At 40.6% G+C, this 22,076-nt stretch overlaps 1 protein-coding gene across 8 annotated transcripts in view; it reads left to right on the top strand.

The window, feature by feature from the left end:
- Positions 1 to 22,076, top strand: part of Gug (arginine-glutamic acid dipeptide repeats grunge) — a 28,569-nt gene continuing 6,493 nt past the window's right edge. The window contains exons 1-18 of one of the 8 annotated variants that reach the window (XM_022068967.2): positions 2 to 261; positions 415 to 501; positions 4,155 to 4,263; positions 4,756 to 4,974; positions 5,764 to 5,862; positions 5,969 to 6,049; positions 6,879 to 7,041; positions 9,990 to 10,031; positions 12,794 to 12,886; positions 13,411 to 13,625; positions 14,841 to 14,963; positions 15,841 to 15,954; positions 16,282 to 19,823; positions 20,045 to 20,160; positions 20,563 to 20,794; positions 21,089 to 21,257; positions 21,409 to 21,545; positions 21,837 to 21,971. In XM_022068967.2, the coding sequence (XP_021924659.1) occupies positions 4,219 to 4,263; positions 4,756 to 4,974; positions 5,764 to 5,862; positions 5,969 to 6,049; positions 6,879 to 7,041; positions 9,990 to 10,031; positions 12,794 to 12,886; positions 13,411 to 13,625; positions 14,841 to 14,963; positions 15,841 to 15,954; positions 16,282 to 19,823; positions 20,045 to 20,160; positions 20,563 to 20,794; positions 21,089 to 21,257; positions 21,409 to 21,545; positions 21,837 to 21,971 (5,525 nt within the window). In that variant the 5' untranslated portion in view covers positions 2 to 261; positions 415 to 501; positions 4,155 to 4,218. Of the gene's footprint in view, positions 262 to 414; positions 502 to 4,154; positions 4,264 to 4,728; positions 4,975 to 5,763; positions 5,863 to 5,968; positions 6,050 to 6,878; positions 7,042 to 9,989; positions 10,032 to 12,793; positions 12,887 to 13,410; positions 13,626 to 14,840; positions 14,964 to 15,840; positions 15,955 to 16,281; positions 19,824 to 20,044; positions 20,161 to 20,562; positions 20,795 to 21,088; positions 21,258 to 21,408; positions 21,546 to 21,836; positions 21,972 to 22,076 lie in introns of all 8 variants that reach the window. The other 7 variants (XM_022068924.2, XM_022068942.2, XM_022068974.2 and 4 more) reach the window with 7 other exon arrangements.

The raw sequence follows: 22,076 nt of genomic DNA, 5'->3' as shown, positions 1-22,076 counted from the left end.
AGAGATGAACATAAAATGGCGATTATTAGAACGCGGTTTTGAGATAATGGAGTAGTTGGGAAGAATCGATTCTGTGTGGAAATTGCAATTGAAGGGCCGAAGTGACGCTTTAAATACTTTGAAGAGGAAAAGGTGGTGTCTTTCAAGGAATTCTTTTGTTCGTATAATTATAGTAAATCTTCAATTTTGAGGCGCTTTCAAGGGAAATATGATCTGCAAAGTCGGAGAATTCATTCGGTCCTGCTTTAGTGTCCCAAATAGGTATGTCATTACTCGATAAAAAAAAGTGCGATTGGTGATTAAGGGGTGGGAGTCGGTAGCGCTGATCATGATTGTATGTGACATGAGTTTTATAATATTATTGGATAGTAAAGTAACAGAATAAAGTATTTATAGTCATAATCTGTTTATAAGGAAATACTGAGTTCGGCCACGTCGCCTTGTGAATAAGTCGAAACTTCACGAGCCCCAATGAAGAATTGTTTTCTTTTGACGTACATGGTATGGATCATTAACCTTTTCATTTCGTTAAATGCTGTATATTATAATACAGGAAGTAAATTTAACTAATCTGTGTATAAAATAAGAATTGAACTTTTCCGTGTTTCTTTATTTTTTGTTAATGTTTCTAAGATGGCCTCACAGGGGATCAAAATATTTGTGTTCATAAACAAAGAAAAATATGCATTTGTTGTTAAGAAGTTAATTGTGTGTTCATTTGCGTCTAGGGACTCGTATTGTTTTTAATATTATTGTATTTTGTATTTGTATCCATTTCGTGGAAATACAGCATACACAATAGTGACACTAAAAATTGCAGAGCTACATTTTCTGGTTTGCATTCAGTGGCCGTCTCAAACTTACTGGAGTAGAGGAGAAATATTACCATATTAATGGCTGTATGATTTCTGTAGTATTGTGTTTCTGAGCAAGATAGGAACCAAATATGCATTCAAGAATTTTATATAATTTTTGTTTGCATTATCAGTGGTATAACACGTTACACGCACCTTTAATTCTTTTGTGATATTCAATTTGATGGTTATGTTCTAACAAGAAAACTTAAAAAATGGAATCATTGCTGTTATAGCTACTTACTTTCTCTTGTTAATGTAGATGCGGAAATAAAATATCTGAATTTAACTAGTGCAGAACTGTAAAGTAGATGACTGTGGATGAGCGTTGGCATAGTCCATTTTAACTTTAGTTGGATAATTGCATTTCAGAAACAAAAATATCATGCTCTTAATGCAGTTACATTGCCAGCACTGTGCTCTGTGCATTCACTGCACTTGTACTAACAAATTTTTTTATATTTAAATGTGATTATATAATTCTGTCATAGAGGTGTTGGGTGGGGTATAGCTTTTATTTATGCTTGACTTTGGCACTACATTGGTCAGTGTTGTGCCCCAGCCATGCTTTACTATTGAGGGAAGGATCCGTTGGATAGGCATCATACCCGGTCTGAACACACAGGTAGAAAGAAATCCATTACCCTCAGCAGGAATTGAACCCTAGTTGTTTTGTCTGCTTTACTGCTTGAGCTTCCCTAGTTGGTATGAGATGTAAAGTTCAGGCATGATTGAACTTGGTCTTGTGTTAGTACATAAGAGCAACTTAAGATTGCAGCACTAAACCTCAGGGCTGTAGTTGTGTTTATATGCATGACAGTGAAGGCTTATTATTATAGAGATACGCGTGTAAGGTGAGTAAAATTTACATCATTTTTATTAAGTCTCGGTAGTAGAAAACTACAGAATCTTGACATTTGATATTTCCCTGTGCATTGAAGTGATCCAGTTTTGCATTTTGTATTTTTAATTAGTTGTGTATATCAGTTTCAACTGATATGGCGAACTCCATTGTCCGAGGTCTTGTAGAGCAGTTGTTAGTTCCTCAGGTAGTTGGATTTCTTCTCCTGTGGGCGTAGAAGGTTTATCGGCACCCACCATTATGGTATATCCATGTAAAGTTGTGTCCTTACAGTATTTTTCTCCTTCCATATTGCATTTCAGGTTTTTATCTCTCTGTTGATACATGCACATGTGTTGATATGCAAACAATAGCTTCAGCCTCAGAGGAAACTGTATTGGTTTGCATGAGTTCAATTTCCATTATGACCACTGCAGTCTTAAAATTTGAAAATATCATGTACTCCATTGAATCTGTCTGTTACTGATACACGACACCCACGATGTCAGGAGTGGATAGCAGGTCAGGCCATTAGCTGATCTTCAACCATGATAACTTATTGTGTATCAGCTTCATGTAATACACTGGAGTAGCATGAATTAATAATTCCATCACATTATCAAGAAGTGACTTTATTGTGGCCCTTAAAACATCTTTATAAATCAGAGTAAGAGATTTCATAAAGTAAAAATAAATGTAGTGGTGATGTACAGACATACATCTTTATTACATTCCATGGATCTGTAAGTTATTCAGATAAAAATAGGATGTGGAATATGTTGTAATGATACAATACATATTATACATATTACAAGTACAGTCAATATTGTTATAAGGTTTCACGTATTATAAACAAAGGATTCACATAATTAGTGAAACAAATACATCCACCCATTATGTACAACAGATAAATCATAATACCCATTTATATAACTCAACATTATGAATTATTTGTAGACATTAGAAATTTATCATATGGACATGTGAAAGCAGTGGGAGTACCAGATAGACTGAGAAACTAATTGAGTGGGTAGCAACTGCAAGATGTGGACCGAGTAGCTAAAGGATGCCCACAAAGCAATGACAGGAAGTCATAAGAAGGAAAATGACTCTGATGGTACGCAGTTGTGGAATCCAAAAATGGAGCACCTATGAAATGGAAACACACAGTCCATTGTAACTAGTTTAAGTTGTATTTCTTTATCAATGATTGCAGATTTCTCATGTATCTGCACTTTTAACTAACTAGATGGCTTATGGAACCTGAAGGCTCATCACTGAATTAACCAAAGCCCCCCACCAGTCCCTGTCCTGGGCCAACAAAATCCAGTAGTAAGCTCATCATTATGCAGTTTTCTCCAGACCGCATCATCATCTCTCCTAGGCCCAAATATCCTCCTCAACACCCGATTCTCAAACACCTTCAATCTATGTTCCTCCCTCTGAGTGAGAGACCATGTTTCGCACCCATACAAAACAAAAGGCAAGATTATTGTTTTGTGTATTTTAATCTTCGGGTTCATAGAAATCAGACAGGAAGACAAAATACTTTGAAGTGAGAAGTAGCAAGCATTTATGGAATTTAGTCTCTCCTAACTATCTCATGAATATATTTGAACTGTGTCACACTTCCAGAGGATTTATTAGCCACCCTAATATGATTTTGATTGCCTGTCTGTTGGCAGGATACTAACATGTACTTAGTTTTTCTGAATTTACTTCTATCATCACCCAATAAATTAACATCAGTATATGCCAATAGCTGATGTGTCCCATTCAATTGCAAACCCTCCTGCCTATCTTGGACTTTCCTGATAGCATATTCTAGCGCAAATTTAAAGAGCAATGGAGACGAAGCATCTCATTGTTTCAGACTGCTTTTGCACTATAAGAACAGCCTTAATCACCTAGGAACCAGTTAGAGACAGAGAAAAGTGATAAAACTTGGATAAATGGAATTCGTGTTTAACATTATTACGTAATTATGAGCATTACATTTCAAACTGTACCTAATGTACTGACGCTCAAATGAAGAGGGGTGAAGTGAGCAAGGCATGTAGCATGCAAGGGCATTGATAAATATAAACAGAATGATTGTTGGAAAATATGAAAGGAAGTTAATACTTCTGAAATGGTAGGGGATCTTGTCAGTCCTTTGGAACCAAAACTCTTTTAAATAATACTGAAAATTCAGTTCCTGCCACAAAGAAGGCACGTCACTTCACTGGATTGAAATGGCTCATTTCACGTCCATTAGCTAGCCTTTTTGAACACTGTGATGGCCCTTTGAATTCTTTAACAATGGGCTTTGTCGGCCAGCTGCATGACTGTTTGTTGCTCGAAGTGGCTTTGAAGTTGGTCAAATTGTCGTTTTGTTGTGTTATTTTCTGCCAGTGTATTTCTGTTGTTAAGCCAAGTTATGCATATAAAGACTTATCTTTTATATTCTTCATTGACAGATAGCTGAAAACCTGCAAGTCTGTGAATAATGGTCAAGTGTAGCTAATTCAGAAGTTACTTACAATGGCTTCTACACAAGGAGAGATTCGAGTAGGGCCATCTCACCAGGTAAGAAATATTTCAGCCTACGCTAATCTTTATATTGCGCTAACAGTGTCTTGTTGGCCAAAACACTGTGATGTTTTGTACACCACTGGACATCTCTGTTTAATGGTGCTCTATAATCTGTGTAGTTGAAAGAGCATCATTAAATGTGTTAGCAGATGGGACAAATTTAAAAGAAAGTGACGCCATAGTTGTAGTAGTAGAAAGACGCAAGAAATGCATCCGAGTGGGGGTATGAGATCCAGCCTTTCCCAAGTTACTGATTAAACAAATCAACAGGTAGCCTGCGTTCTCAGTAGTGATGTTTACATTTAGCCTGTCTTTCATTATAAACTAAGGATTTTGCTGGCCTCCTCAAATTATATTTGAACCAGTTAGCAAATTTTGATGATGCTTGATTTTAGAAGCTGTGTCAGTTATTTGTTTTGCGTTTCCCTACCTTGAATAATACCAAGTCAGTGGCTACAGGCTCAGTGTCTTGGTACGTGCACACAGGCCCGCTTGCCAGAATTCCGCCCAGAAGTTACTGAATCAGACAAAGAGCGGGAGGAGTTAAGGTGGGTGCCTGCCATGACATTAGATGGAGACCTCCTCATGTACCTGCGGGCTGCACGTTCTATGGCAGCGTTTGCTGGCATGTGTGATGGAGGCTCACCAGATGACGGTTGTGTTGCTGCAAGCAGGGATGACACTACGATAAATGCCCTTGATGTTGTGAGTACCCACCTCATTAGTATACATGTCTTTACTTCATTCCTGTTTCTTTGTATAATATCACTTCTACCAGGTACTGAGGTTAAAAATGTTCTGAGCTGTACCTCCAATTCTCGTATGACAGCATGGTGTGATGTTGATTTAAGTGTCATGGACAACTTAACCTCAATCTTTACTTTATTAGTGCTCAGTCCTTAGTGGGTGTTGCTGTTTAAGAGTGTATTGTACTAATCTAGCTGCTAAGTTTCTCAGCTGAGTTAAGTTAGTTTTTGTGTGTTTAATAAATATTGTAATGAGTGAAGGTTTACATTGACATTTTCACTGCAGTAAGAACTTCAAGTTCTTTTTATCAGGATGTTTCTGGAATTTGAGGAGCCACTGATAGGCCATTGCTCCCAAAGTAATGAGGCATGGATCTGTTGTGGAAATCATCCATCAGTTTTGGATGTCTGGTGGACTTGATCGGTGAGAAACGAAGAGGCGTGGCTTTCAAACTGGCTTTGATGTTGATGGAAAGGTCTATACATCTTACCTAGTATTGGGCTAGACTTGTTACATGCATGGGCAAAATCAATACAGAAATTCTTAAAAGGAAATCTGCATTGAAATGGATCTAGGGGAATTGCGTTGTGTGGAATTGAACTGAATTAAATTGCCCTAGGATCATGGCCATTGACAGGTTTTGCTGCAGTATGAAGCTTTGAGTTCTACTAGAAGAGTGAGTGTATTATGTTCATAATATAATGCGTTTGTCCCTGAAAGATGATGTGCTATGTGCTCATGTTCTAGCTGCATGATTCTGGTTATGACCCTGGCAAAGCCCTCCAGGCCTTGGTGAAATGTCCAGTTCCTAAAGGCATCGATAAGAAGTGGACAGAAGAAGAGACGGTAAGCACGGTACTCGTTTCACATTGTGTGAACATATAATTTCTACTGTATGTTGAGCCTACATCGGTGGCATCATCAGAATATAAGTGACACAAATCTCTTACAGAAACGGTTTGTGAAAGGTCTTCGGCAGTTTGGAAAGAATTTCTTCAGAATTCGGAAGGACCTTTTGCCGCACAAAGATACAGTGAGTTACTTTTTACTGGCATGGCCAGTCTTTCGATGTTTACTGTCATGAGAATTTGGATCCATTAGTGCTATATTTTCCAAGTTGTATTAGAAAAATAGCTATAGATATTGTGTCCCGGGTTCGATTCCCGGCGCTGCCCGAATTTATAACTTGTGTTGGGCAAGGCCGTGGTCTAGGCAACACGGAGTTTTCCTCCGTGGCATCCCAACAATTACTCCATTCACACACAGAAGAAGGCAATGGCAAACCACTTCTAGATCATCTGCCAAGAACGTATATGAACAGGTCCCAGTCCGAGAAAAGGATGGAAGGATCCTGTTCATATGGACCTGTCGTCAGACAGAACACTAAATAAAAAATAAATTACCACCATGTCCGTGTGCTTCTTGCTGTTTTTATAGAACTTTGAAGTGAATTTACTAATTTTTTGTGATTTTTATTTCACTTCTGTATTTGTCTGGTAATATTAACGAAGTTTAATATTGATTGCAGTTTATTAGAAGCATTTCAAATTTGTCTTTTTTAATTTCTGGCCATGAGCAGTACCAACATGGCCATGCAGACTTCAGGGGTAGGAGCTTATTCTAATGTTGTCTTCAGAATATATGCACCTTTGGTTAAATGCCATTTGTGTGCAGGCTGTAACATAACACGATGTCCGTCCTTCAGACAAAGATGAAGTTATGTGTGAATACTTTCAGATATTGACAGCGAATATTTTATTTAGACATGAAAACCTTGGGACATATTAACAGGCCTGGATACAATTTGTAAGGCTTCTGAAAAGAAGGCACAGCAAAACCAATGGTGTTTGATTGCATTTCAGCCAGAATTGGTTGAGTTTTATTATTTATGGAAAAAGACTCCTGGTGCCAACAATAACCGTCCTCACCGCCGGAACAGGAGGCAGCAGTCACTGCGTCGTATTCGAAACACACGCAACACACGGGGTGGTCAGCCAAAGGAGGCAGATGCCAGCTCACCAGCAGGTATCAGTATTTGCAGCATCACTTTGGGCGTGAGTTGCTTTGAAGGAAAAGGATATTTCCCTGCAATTGAAATCGCAGTTGAGCATAATAACTAGCACTGTTACCTTGCTATCATGGAGGGCGCCTTTTATTCCCCCCCCCCCCTCCACTTTTCTGTTCTAATAGTTGTGCATGCCCCCTTGGCACAGTTTTCATGTGTATGTGTCAGATAAAATGTCTCGATGTAGATGTTATTTCTCTACTTTATATCCTGGAGTGTTTGGGTTCAGATTTTTGTCCATTGACCAGCTATCCTCACAGGTTATGGGTTTCCTCAGTCCCTTTCTAAAAAAAAAGGTGTTTGCTACGAGTATCAGTGAAGCTGCATTGATCACAATAGTCGGTCACTGGGCCAGGATTTGAACTTGGGACCTCTCCAATATGAAGCAGCGCTCAGTGACATTGTATAAAATTGTAAAGGAATAGGCTGTGATGTCTGGTCTGTAAGTCGAACAGCAGTGCATATTTCAATTGCAGGGCAAAGACTGCGTTCTGCATGTCAGATTGGTATGGTTCACGTGCTTGACACTAACTTTGCACTTCACAAGCAGGTAGGAAGCTGTTCAAACACTAGCTTCCTAATCATTATCCTGCTGCTGTCTGTGGAGCCTCAGTGTTTACAGATTTCCTGCTACAGTGATTTTATTTTGTTACAGGGTGTAGGGAGTTGAGGTCTGGTAACTAGATAAACTGTATATTGGTAGCGGCTTGAATTGTGTTCTGGTAGTTTCATTTTCTGTTCAAATATATAATATAATTCAAGTCTATACACAAACTTTAAATTGTTGATGTTAAAATTTAAAATTAATATTGATATTTTGCGCTATTCATCGTTATTACGATGTTACAGTATTGCGCTTTATACTACTACATGTTTCAATGCATAGCATCATCTTCAGGTTTTTTTATCTTTAAAACTACTCTATATTTTTAATGCAAGTTTTTCATTTATTATATTTGTTTTGTAGATTATTATAGTAGGTGTTCCGTTGATCTTCTTATTATTTGCATCTTATGTTTTGTTTTTCATTATTCTGTGAAACAATTAATTAACATATGAGTTATTTATTTATATGTAAATGAGTTTGGATATTGTCGTATAGATCTATACGACAATATCCAAAGAATAATGAAAAACAAAACATAAAATGCAAATAATAAGAAGATCAACAGAACACCTACTATAATAATCTACAAAACAAATATAATAAATGAAAAACTTGCATTAAAAATATAGAGTAGTTTTAAAGATAAAAAAACCTGAAGATGATGCTATGCATTGAAACATGTAGTAGTATAAAGCGCAATACTGTAACATCGTAATAACGATGAATAGCGCAAAATATCAATATTAATTTTAAATTTTAACATCAACAATTTAAAGTTTGTGTATAGACTTGAATTATATTATATATTTGAATTTTAAAACACAAACATGACGCATTTAAACTATAAACTTCATTTTCTGTGTGATAATGAAAATAAGGAGAACAAATTCACACACACAGTACAAATGACACAAAAATAGGGCACAGAAGTGATTTTATCTACAGGATAAGGGTTAAGCATTTAATTATGAATTATATTGCACTGCCTATGGGCAAGTCCTCATTGAGGAAGTTAATAATGATGGTCACTTTTTTTGTAGCTCATTAACTATTCAGAATTTCTGTCATGTAATACTTATCACTGCAAGTTTCATGTTTTAGAAAGTGTAAATAATATGCAGAGAAGTTTATGTAAATACATACTTTATTTCGGTACGAAGCTGTGCAGGATTTTGGTACTCTCTCAGTGCATGTCTTGAGAGTGCCATATTGCCACTGAGACAAATATGGATGTCAGGATCAGGTTACATGCTGTCAGTAACAAATAGTTTGCAATTAACTATTGACTAGAATCTTGTGTAAAGTGATAGGAGGGAAAATAAACAAAAGAAATGGAAATGGCAGACCAGAGTAGCCTAACAGAAATTACGTAATATCTTTTATGCTGGCCAGGGACACTGCAGTGTACCAGTCCGCGGATTATGATATGTGGGATTACACAATCCTCCCTATGAAGCTCATTTTTTTTGTGACAGTTGGCAACACAAAAATATTTTGAAATGTTGGCACACCTAAGTGTATGTAATCATCAGATGTCACTTGGCCAGTATAATAATCTGACACGTGTCATGGATATGGTGTGTTCATATTTTATAGCAATATTTGAAGAAATTTCTTTACAAGAAGGGCAATTTAAATTCCGTTGGTCTAGCGGTTAGAACGCTGGCCTTGTAATCTTGGGGTCTCGGGTTCGATTCCCGGCGGTGCCCGAATTTATAACTTGTGTTGGGCAAGGCCGTGGTCTAGGCAACACGGAGTTTTCCTCCGTGGCATCCCAACAATTACTCCATTCACACACAGAAGAAGGCAATGGCAAACCACTTCTGGATCATCTGCCAAGAACGTATATGAACAGGTCCCATTCCGAGAAAAGGATGGAAGGATCCTGTTCATATGGACCTGTCGTCAAACAGAACACTAAATAAAAAAAAATAAACAGTATAAGTGCTTTGAGTTTTACTGTTTGGGAAAGTAATTGTTATATTCTGCAGTAACAGGTTATGTTTGTGTTAGATGTTTGTGTTTCTTGCTCCTTTACTCTATCACCAGCCGGTATATGCTGTCTGATTTATCTACTTAATTTAACACCAGAAAGTACTTTATGTTCTCTGGCCTGTACACGAGAGACAGAATTGCTCAGTTTTGTAATGTGACCGAAAGGTTTCCCATCTGCTTGTGAAACAGCTCTTTATGGTTTTGGTGAGTTTAAGAGTTGCATTTGGCAGTACTCGCTGTGCTTTCTGACTAATGTATGCGTATCCCGAGAGTGCCAGTTTGGATGTGATTCTTTTTGTTTTGCAGCCGTGGGATCATCTAGACCTTCTCCCAACCCCAAGGAGCATGGTAAGTTCATTTGAAGTGTTGGGGTGGGATGGCATGGCTGCATTACTTCTCTTGCTACTTCGGCTGTGAAAGTTCCTTCGGGACGTAAAGCTGACTAATTATCTCTATCTAGAGCTGAGGTTAGGAATGCATGGAGCTGTACCACCACTTTAAATTGGGTGTAGTGATCTGTGAGGTGTTCATTTAATGGGTTGAGAGAGTATGAAAACTTCAAAATTCTCTTGGGCTATGAGCAACGTCGAATGCCATAATAACGGGATGAACGTTATTAATTCTGTCAGTAATATGAGTTATTTAAGAAGTTGGTTGACAGTGTTTGAGTTTGTATCTGAAGTAGCAAGAAAAGCGCTGTAGTTTGGAAGTGGGTTACCATCTTTTCAGTACCCCAAGTCCAGACAGTGGGTGAATATTTCTATTCTTTATTGATATTGGTGTTGGGTTGTGAAGTCCAGAAAGTAGATGGGATGACCACATTGTTCTGCTGCTCAGAGCATCTGCCGTGTAGGTACATTTCCATGTTCAGACCTGTTGCAATAAAACTTCTTCTCTGATAAAAACCTGAAATCAGACCCCTGTATGGCGGATACTTAACTCCAGAAGCGTGCTTGTCCCACTTATTGTAGATGAGTTAACATAGACTGGTGAAAAGTACATTTCTAGTTTTGTCTAAATGTGAATGAGTGGAGTTTTTTTAAGTGTCTAGGTGATTTAAGAAGGCATGGGGTTTAGTATTTTTTCCTGTGGGAGGTTATTGTGGTCCAGGAATGCTCCTTGGATGTAGGAAACAAGAAAAACTTTCATGATTTTGGAAGGAAAATTTGGAAAGTGATGGATGGTAGGGAGATTTTTAGAGGATGGTATGGGTTAACGTTTTTGTTCATTTTTATGGGCTTTGGTACTAGTGGTACCTTGTATTCCTGCTGCTAGTTGGTTGATTACAGTGAAACCTCTATCCATCGTTCCCGGAACTATCGTTTTCCCGGATGCATCGTCCGTTTTGTTCGGTCCCGAATACATCCCATATAAAATAATGTTACATTTTCCCGCTTCTATCGTTCCTCGAACTATCGTTTTATCGCATCGATCGTTCAAAAATCTTAGTCCCGGCCCACAATTTTCCCGCAATGATCGTTTCTGAGAATTTAAAATGCTGGGTTTAGAGATAAATTAATACCGAAAGACGCATAATGTTTTTGGAATACACAGTAGCGGTAACCTGTTATGTCGCCCAACCAGCACATTCTTTTGGAATGAGTGTCAGCGGTGCAGGGGTGATAGTTGGAGTGAATGGCGGTGCTCATTGCCAGAAATTTTACGATTTTAATTAGGGTGCACTCATATTTCGTTCCAGCGATGCCAGATGGCATGTGCAGTGTGAATTTCTTCACAAATGCTTTTATTACAAGTACAAAGGAAAGGCTGGCGGCACTTTTCATTCTTCTGGTTCATCTCGTTTCCAGCGGTTCAGGGTCTTCGTTGAGTTCGGCAGTAATAGTATTTCCATTCTTCCTGTTATTGTCCGCAAAAGGGGTTGGAGTGGTGAGGAAGAGGAAGACGACGAATGCGAGCCCGAAGCTTTGCCGAGTTTTGCCGAAGCACACGCTGCATTGGCGAAAGTGAAGTCGTTCTTTTATGCGCTTAATATTAGTGAACGTGACGAAGAAAACATTTTGAACGTGGAAAGTGCTCTGTTTGGTCTAAAACGTAAAGTTTCAACAAACCAGTTGTCCATTAAAGACTTTTTTGGTAAAAAGAAGTAACTTTGAAAGAGAAACATCGTTTTTTTTAAAAATTTTAATGCTTTCCCGCATCTATCGTTTTCCCGCATTCATCGTTTTTATTTCCCACCCCCGCCGAAAACGATGCATCGAGGTTTCACTGTAGTTTATTTACTTTGTCACAGTGTGTACGCAGCACTAAGAATCCATGGGTACCAGCAGAGAACAGAAGTACTGGCTGCAGATGTACTAGTTTTGAGCCAGGTCTGAATCTCAAAAGAAGGAAGGTTCTTTTGTGTTGCTCGTAGAATGTATAAGACTCCACCACTTGTTTAAATGTCATTAGCACAATTAAAATAAATTATAAATATACCAGTCATGAAACTTATTTTGAGCGCTGTAGTTATATCTTTTATTGGGTTTTTAAGGTATAAACTCTTTCAAACTTCTGTTTCTTTGGGAAAGGGAAATGCCATTAAGATTCACAGATGAAATTCATTTATAAAATCGGACTTCTTACAGTTTAGTGCTCGTGTGTTACATCATTTCTTTCTGTATCGTGAAATGTAATTTGATGTCATTGTTCACACCCCACAGTTTGACGCTTTTATCATGATTGGATTTTGCATGTCTGGACCTTAAATCTCTAGTTTCATGGAAAATTTTAATGGTGATTCTCTATTCTAATAATTTATCACCCATGAGTTTTATGAACAGATTATTAATGGCACAAAACTGCTGTATCATGTTCCTACTTACTGGTATTTTTTTTTTTATATCTTGGTATTTTATTGTGATTCCATAATTTTTAGGCCTACTTTATTTAATTGTGCAGAGTAAGTTTGAGTCAGAACTGTATATAAGCTAGGAATTAAAAATGTTGAATTACGGAGGAACTTGTAAGGTTTTGAAAATTAGGTGCAGGATGAATTTTTGTGGGCTACAATTTGAGAAACACTGGTATTTGAGTTGGCAATTCTGTTTCTTACTTTGTTGACATGTTGTGTGGTACATTGCAGTTTTATGTGATTGTGTGTTTTGCAGGTGAGGGCAGTTCTGGCAGTGAAGATGAGAACTCCGAGGATGATTCAGATTCGCGGGACCATGCATACAGGTGTCACCACTGTTTCACTACGAGTAAGTCCTTTATCTTGTGCATCCCAGAATATTTGGGAAGGGAGTTCAGAAATGTGTGAGAACCTTTAAACATCCCCCCCGCCCCAAGAAAACTGTTTTGTTTGTAGCTAACAGATTGTAAATATCACAGATACAACCTTGTAAGTAATTACAGTCACTATCTTTGTCATGCAAGATGTCACCCAAGAGACTGATCTGTAGTGTTGTGGCGTGTCATCGTTCCTGTATGAGCTTCAATGTTGGATGTTATATTTAGAAAATTTTGCAAGTTATTATATTCTTAACCATAAATTAACATGTTTTAGAGTTTTTACATCATTATTATTTACTGAAATGCACATATGTCATGGTTGAGTGGCTATCACTGCTGCTGTTTATTCAGGAGGTTCCATGTTCAGCTCAGCCTAAAGACTTGTTTTTGTAGTTTTACCACAGTCTTTCCAGGTGAATGCTGGAACATTACCTTAGAATAGACCACTTCCTTTGACATCCCTTGTTGATGCAGAGTAAATATGTTCCTTCAGATTCGCGGGACTGGCAGCCCTCTGGAAAGGACCGTCGGACACTCCTGTGTTCTGACTGCCGAGCCTATTGCAAAAGGTATGGGGAACTGCCTCCCGTTACTGCAGCCGGGAATAATGCGCGCGGCGATACACCGTATCTTTTCCGGCCTGTTCAGACAGACTCGCCTGATGAATGTCCAGGCCGGATGAGGACTCGCACTAGAGCTAAAGAGCAGGTGAGAAGTTGTCATATCATGCCTCTTACTTTGGTCATTGTCACGGCATTTTGATTAATTTGTGCATGGTAGTGCAAGAAGTACATTTGGGAACTTGATTTGTATGGCTTCTACATTTTGACACTTTCAATACACATAATCAGATTCTCTCTCATACTGCATCTAACTTGTTTTCCCCAATCTTTTGTGATTCATGCATGGGTCAGTGAAACAGCAGCGGGCCGCTCGTCTGTCTCACATTTTACGTTAGAAGTAATGGTCTGTTTAGCGCATTATTCCTAATACATCTAAACATGTTTATTTACAGCAGGAAAATTAATGATGATCTTCATTAAAAATATCAAAGCGACATTATCCATGTTTAACATTTGGCATTAAAAATCATTTGCAGTGACTTGGGGAATAGTTAAAGTGGTCAGAAATTGCTCATTGATACATAACTGAAAGGAAACTAAGTGACAAGTAAGTGACTGATGAGACCACAAAGACTGTTTGGTCAGAGAAACAGAAAACTGTAAATGCATTTTTTTTTAAACTAGATTTGTGAATGAGCAATGTTCCATTCATGACTGGATGAAGAATGCCGATCCAGTCCGTCGCAGCCTTTTGTTTTCCTCTCATAGTTCCAGATACGTTTGCAAAATGACACAAATTTTTTGCATGAAATTGATTGTTACATTTTGCCAACAGTGCTACATAAAATAGGCTGAAAAGTTGATTTCCCTAATGGAAACTGAAACACGTTCTGAAAAGTAATATCTTTGGTTCAAATCCAGCAAAGTGTCCTGCCAAGGAATGAAGTTACAGTGAAATTGTGATTGATTAAGTTGATCAGTAGCATTGAAACATGTGTACTGAGCGTTTGCAGTGAAAATCCAAAATACTGAAGAGAAAAACCTGTACCATTTCATCCACCATAAATATCAAAAGGACAGTACATGGAATTGAACCTGAGTCACCACGGTGAAAAGCTGCGGTATGGCCATAACAGATGCAGAGTTTCAAATTGTGTTTCAGGTGGCAGTATGTGAGAGATGTACTTAAACCAGGCAAGTTTAATTTTACATGTCAGCTGAAACATTGCATACAGTATTTCCCAACTTTATTTTTACACAAGTCTGTGCGCACATATGAAAGACTGCTTTGAAATTGCAGAATGGTACTATACATATACACTTGTTGCACGTCCGACACCCAGTACATGACATGTTGCAGAATGCACGTAACCGCCCAAAACGTGGCAGTGGTACAGACACGCCAGAGAGCGAGATGGACAAGAAACCGTGCAAGTCTCCAGCCAGCAATGCTTCCTCTCCCAGTGACAAGAACAAGAAGAAGGTTGGTGGTCGGAACTCTTGAGAATGCGGGCCACATTTTGTTTGTAACTTCACCAAATCACATGCTTGGCTTGTTATGTGTATGCAAAGGATTCCAATGTGCTTAGTGTTTGCTCGGTGTTTCCGTAATATGTGGCAGTTGGGGACTTCGGACCGTCTTACTTTTGCGGTCTGTTGTTTACCCATTGAAATAGAAATGGGTATAAATAATAATGAAAAATTTGTTTTCTCCCTCAAAATTCAGTGTCTACCATTACAAATATTATTTGGTTAATGCTGTTTGGGGAAATATTTGCTGTTTGTGCTGAGAATTACACAAAATTCATAAATACACTCTTTGTGCAAACTGTATACTTTGTTGAATATCAAATTGCTGATATGGGAGTTGCTATAAGGGAGCTCACAATTTATACATGTTCTTGTACTGCAGCTACACTATATGAGATTTGAAGTTTTCTTGTATGTGAACGTGGCAATTATGTTCCTCTGGGTTGTGATGCGATGTAGTCGTACAGATCATTTCAAATGTTTTGGTGCAATGAATCTCCTCCATCTTCGTTGTTTACATGGCTCAGCCCTGAAGATTGAGGGCAGAGGTGGTAAGTTCTTCTGAAGTGTTGGTAACCATCTACAAGACTACTGTGTCACAACACAGAAGACCACAATTTGTACAAAATTATGGTAGCTGAAAACAAATTTGGAAAGGGTTTTCTGTTATGAGTTGGATTAGGAAAGCATGCGTATCTTTGTGTGATCGAAGTTAATAAATATTTGAGCTACAGCCCCCCCCCCCCACCACCAAACCATGTATTTGTTGAATAGCGTATAATTTCCTAAACACTGCATAAAATAGTATGGTATTTTGTTGCTGTTGATAGTTGTCAAAGCCCGAAACACCCAACAAGGGTCGGAAGAGAAGCCAGGTGGAGATTGAAAATGAGGAAGAGAAAGAGATCTCATTGTTCAAGAGAAAGAGAAACGACAGAGCTGATGTAAGTGGGTGTGCCATTTGTTAAATGTTAACAGAAAGAATTTCTGTGTAGGACGACAAGAAAATTGTTCTTTGAAATTTGATTATAACAGTTGTTTTAATCTAAGTGCTGTATAATTGTAACAGTTCCATTCATCCGTATTGAAGCACTTCATTTTTACTGTCAGTATTATAACAGCTCATTTTTGTTGCACAGTTACCACTCCCAAACGTACGTTTACTGTTCTGTGTGTTATGTAATAGTGCGGGTATGTCATCTTTAAAGTTGTTTACATGATATGTTTTGCCGCCGTATTCCAACTGACTGACTTCTTCTTTTTGTGTTCAGAGTCCAGCAGAAAGTCTCACTACAGACAGTGGCTCCATAGTGGATGATGTTGACAATAATGAAGCAGAAACAGAAACTACTGGGGAAACCATCGCACCAAACACCATTTCAATTCCGACACCAAACTCTGCTACCGGAAGTTTGGATTCTTCTCCAGTGATACCCTCTGTTCCTGCCACTGCCATGACGACCCTTCCCATCCCATCGTTTGATAACCCACCACTCTCCAGTAGTGTGTCCATAATGCCAGACAAAGTGGACACGACTGTGGGCTCAGCAAGCCAACCACAAGCAACCACACCCATTGTGATAATCAACAATATGGGTAGTGGCAACTTCAAGGCCATTAACTCTGAAGCATCACTGTCTGTAAGAAGCATAACGCAGAGTATCGGAATGTCATCTTCAAATGGGGCTCCGTGTATCCCAACCTCTGTTCCTATGGTGGGCCTTAAAGTGCCTATCCCTAACTTAAGTAGTGTTGAAGAAAACGGTTTGAGCAAGAAAGTTGTCGATGATAATCTGTCATCTGACTCAAAAGGAGGCATTCTGGAGAAGTTTCCTCCTGGTCAGATGCAGTATACACCCCAGCCAGTGTCAATGCAAAGTGAGGATTTAGAGAAGTCCAATGGTGAGTTGAAGGTAGATGACGAAGGAACTCGAATTAGCTTGAAACTGCATCAAGAGGCACTGGATAGAAGGGAAAAGGAACCAATGGGAATTTCATTGGGCACCAAAGCTAGTGATGACTTTTGTTCTCTATCACCACTGATGAAAGTGATGGTAAAGGAAGAGCTGGAGAGTAGCAATGACGAACTTTCCAACGTTCAGATGCCTTTGCCTTCTGGAGGTCTTCTGCTGAAGGATGAACCACAGTCACAGAGTTCACAACATGTGGGAAATATTGCTAATCAGGTGGGGTCGATCATTGGGACTGGTAACCAGAACATAAAGTTGGAGCCAGGGATCCTGAGGGAACAGCAAGCCAGCCCAATGGAACTGTCTGCAGGAACCCAGCAGCTCTCCCCACATGCAGAGCATTCACCCATGCAGATACAAGCTTCAGTGATGCAGATGCCTCCTAACATGTCTCTGTCCCATCACTCGGGTCGCTCATCTTCACCCATTCTGCAGGTCCCAAGTCACCACTCGCACCTGGGCTCAGGCGGTGGACCACCTTCAGTCATGAGACAGGCCACTGATGTTCGAGGAGGCCAGTCTTCAGACTTGAGGCAACAGATTTCAGATACGCGACAGTCGACAGATATTCGCCAGGCTCAGGATATGCGAGGAGGAGGACAGGGATCAGATGGTAGACAGCCTTTGGGTGACATGCGGTCAGGGCCTCCGTCAGATGTTCGTCAGATGTCTGATGTCCAGCAGCAGTCAGACATTCAGCAAATTCCAAATGGTGGACTTGGTCTTGAGAAGCCTATTCCACAAATGTCTGGCAGAACCTACAGTGATGATGATCAGGAGAGGGACTCCAAATCATCACAGTCTCTGCAAATTCCACCTGTGTCTATGCCAAACTCTTCTCAGTCTTTGGTCCTTCAGCATCAGGGGACACATCAAGCTTACAGCTACTTGCCTGGTTCCCCATACCATCACCATCAAAGGTCAATGGGAGGAGAGAAGAGTATGGGAATGCTTCATGTCCCAAGTCTTCCCCCCAGCTCCACCCTGACTGGTGCCAGTATGGGGCAAGGTCAGCAGAATGAACCCCAGAATCTGAAGATCAAACAAGAGATCATTGCCCCTGCAGACCAGGTGATGCCCCCTTCTGACCCACTGCAGTCACTGAAGGATGTCAAGATCCCGGGGTACTCTGCTTCAAGCACGTCTGCTTCGCAGCCACTTCCAGGCAGCAACATGAATTCAGGCTCTGTTCCTCCAGTGAACCATCCTTCAGGACTGGAAATATCAAGACCTCCATCAGGAAATGCCTCCACAAATTTCCTGGGACCTTCAATTGACAACATAAAAAAGGAACCCGAAAATTATTTAGCAGCTTCCAGTTCTGTCGGTGCACCTGGGGCAAATCTGCCTTCAGGTACACCGAAGTCCCCACCTCCCAAGCACTCTTCATCATCTCATCCTGCTACAGAAATGCACAGTTCAGCGGCTATCAACTCATCTACTCCGCCTTTGACCAGAATCTCTTCCAGTACGCCACCAGTGCCACTCCCAACCTCTCAACCTCCGGTCTCACACAGTGCTGCCAACCTCATCTCTCCGTCGCCTACGTCTGCTCGACTGACTCCCACATCCTTACCAAGTGGACCAACTTCAATCCCCCAGCCAGTGATGCACCCATCTCAGCAGGCCTCCCCAATAAGTCGTGCCTCTCCAGGACATCCTCATCCTACTCCCCACCCCCATCCAACGCCTCATCCCCACTCCTCACCATTTATAGGGCCTCCTGGAGCTCACCCTGCATTGCATCATCACCACCCTCATCACCCCTTGATTCACCACTCGTTGTTTGCAGCTGCCGCTGCTCATGCAGCTGCTGTTCATCATAACCCTTATCATCCTCACCACCCATATGCAGCATATGGGTATCCGTTTCCATATCCATATGGTCCACCAATGCCTCAGCCTCACCCTGTACCCCCTCCTCATCATTCTACACCCCCTGCCCCTGTACTGCCAGCGCCTCCCACGTCGTCCAGTCACAGAACGGCCCATGAGCAGGCAAAGTCTGAGACTAGATCTTCGTCAGCATCTGTTGAAAGTACAACAACTTCATTACATACTTCTCATCACTCTTCGCATTCATCATCTGTCACCACTCGCAGGGAAATCTCTGCTACTTCATCTGAGTCTGACAGCAATTTAAACTCGTCAGTTGCTAGTTCAGAACGACATCATCACACAACACAGGAACTGACCACGACTCATCACCATCATTCATCGCATCATTCATCTGTCCATCACCAGATGACAACGGAAAAGCAGCAGCCACTGAACCATTCAGTAACCATCTCTCATTCCACCACATCCTCAAGTTCAGCCTCAGTGCAACACAAGATTAACACTGGGAGCAAAACCAACTCAGGGGGCACTAGAGCTTCAAGTCCCTCTTGTCATGTTTCTGCTACTCTCTCTTCCACGACTTCTGCCTCAACCTCGATCTCTCTTCCATCTGGAAACCATGGAGGCAATCATCACCATTCCCATCATCATTCTCACAGTCACCATCACCAACATCACCATCAGACCGCGAGTGGTGATCGGCTTTCCCCGACCAACCCTATGATAATGCCCCCAGCAATGAACATGCCACTTGCGTTGGCTCCTGGAGCTCCACCATCTAGCAGGAATCATCATGGGGGATCAAGTCATCAGCATCATCAGAGCCACAGCCATCATTCAAAACAGGGCAGTAGTGTGGGATCAGCCAGCAACCCACCAAGTTCACACCATCATCCAAGTTTGATGGTGCAGCCAGGAGGGCTCCCCCCACCTATCAGTCACCACCCCATGGGACTGGGTTTGCCCCCGTCTGCTGTGCCGGGATCTTCTTTGGAGGCCTTGAGGTATGTCCCATGAAACAGATGCTAGAACTGTTGCAATTCATCAGTTCTTTCTTCTGTTTGATTTCCTCCCAGTTACATTTGTTTTTATTCCAAAAACCTTAACCTAATAATTGTCCATACTTTTCATAGTCACAGATGGAACTTTGCCATTTTTATCTGTAATAAAAACTGAGTTACTGTGAACTTTTGTATTATTTATTTGATCGGACCACTTGTTACAGAGCTCATGCGCAGGCAGCTGCGAACATGCAGCAGCAGCCACCAGGCATGATGCACCCTGCATCTCACTCACCCCTGCAGCTACAGCCCCCTGGCCCCACGCAGTCTCATGTGCCAGGTGTGTATGTTTGCACGATCCATCACCACTCACTACCAGATTGTCTTGTTCAGTGACGTCAGCATTCTTAGGTATTCCAAGATGTTCTCTATTTCAGTGGAGAAAAATATTCTGTCTGCAAGTGTAAATGATTTTTCTCCAGTAAGTAGTGTACATTGTTCTACATTTTGTCGCCTTAAATTCGGACATTTGGTTAACATCACCCGGTAATGTGTCTTGCTTGAAAGCAGAGAAGAAATGTTCCACTACACATACTGAGTTGGTTGTGGTACTTCTGTAGTTCATAGACTTCTTTGCTGAATAGAACGATCCTTTTAGAAAACCAGAATAAATCCATGTCATGAAGTTGCTTTTTGTCATAATTGTGTTTATGCAGTTAAAGAATAAGAACGTGCTTTTCAGGCCCACATCATCACTCATCACGACACTTGGCTCAAGGAATGCCAGATGAAGTGAAGTCTGAACCAATGAGTCACTCAGGTAGCGCAGCAGTTGGCAGTGACCTGGGTGACCCTCAGATGGGGCTCCAGCAGCCCGAAGAGGAAGAAGTGCCAAGTCCGAACCACGTCCCAAGAGGACCAAGCCCTGAACCTAAGATTGAGGACACAGAGTGTCACAGAAGTCAAAGCGCCATGTAAGTAGTTACCTGTTAGAGCATTGTTTTTAAATTAGTGAGTGACAAATTTTCTGGACAGTGGACAGTGTTTGGGAAATCATGTAAGAAATAGGATGATGTGATGTTTGCAGTATGAAAAGATAAGTTACGCCACACCACATAAAACATGGAGTTTAAAAGTTTTATCTAAATTTTCTCTGAGAGTTGTAGGAACTTTTGCCAGAATATGACCTGGGTGGAACTCGGCTATGTACTAGAAGTTTCTCTGTTTAAGAGGCGTTAAATTAAATTAAAACTTGTTCTGGCTTTCAGCTTTCTGCGACACTGGAATCGTGGAGATTTCAATTCATGTACCCGTACAGATCTGACATTCAAACCTGTGCCAGACTCAAAACTGGCAAGGAAGCGAGAAGAGAGGTTGCGCAAGCAAGCAGAGAAGGAACGTGAGGACAGGGAGAAGGCCGCTGCTCAGGCCCAAGCTGTGAGTATCTGCTTTGAGTCCAGAGGTAATCTATCTGTGTATGTTCTAGTGCACAGGCTCGGTATTCTGATTCCATAATGTTGGGCTTTGTGCAAAGGCTGAAAGATTTATGTACATTTATAACGCTGGGGAAACCTTGGGGATGTTACAGCGTAAGATTGCAACTCCAGAGAAACCAGAGGGCCCCAAGCCTCCGTCACGTGGACCTATTGAGACGATTACATCTCCATATGATCGCTTCACCTCACGCCAAGGTTACCCTGATACGCCGGCACTGCGCCAACTGAGGTACTTGCTCCTTGTAACATTCTAAACCTCTGTAGCAGTCTTCACTTTCAGCTGTGATACTTTGTTTCTTATGAAGGTGCAGAAATATGTTTCTTTTATTATAACCTTTCCAATCTGGAATCCTTTTATCTGTACATCATTCAATTCATATTATTGTCGCGTGTCTTTGTATTTCTGTGAAAGGTCATCCTTGTTCTGAGGATGAACCCACAAAGAAAGGACCGCTTAGATTTAATTGTCGGTTACATTGACCAGTTTTTCACTAATTAAGTTGTGGTGTGTTATTTGCAGTGAGTATGCTAGGCCCCATGCAGGGTTCTCACCAGGCACGTTGCCTCGTACAAGTCTTGGCTTGCCTCCACAGTGCATGGATCCAATGCTGCACTACCAGTTGAACAGCATGTATGGTCCCACTGCTAGAGAGAGGTGGGTGACAGCCATGTCAGTTACGAAGATACTGGTTTTCATGTATTGTGAATGTCACAAAGAGTACTGAGTAAAAATAAGACACATTAAAGTTTAAAAATTAAA

Source organism: Zootermopsis nevadensis, unplaced genomic scaffold (assembly GCF_977971745.1).
Source record: "Zootermopsis nevadensis isolate Lab colony 2312 unplaced genomic scaffold, Znev_1.0 Znev_ptg000027l, whole genome shotgun sequence".
NCBI classification, from domain to species: domain Eukaryota; kingdom Metazoa; phylum Arthropoda; class Insecta; order Blattodea; family Termopsidae; genus Zootermopsis; species Zootermopsis nevadensis.
Note: the sequence above shows the minus strand (reverse complement) of the source record. Positions and strands in the feature narration are given on the sequence as shown.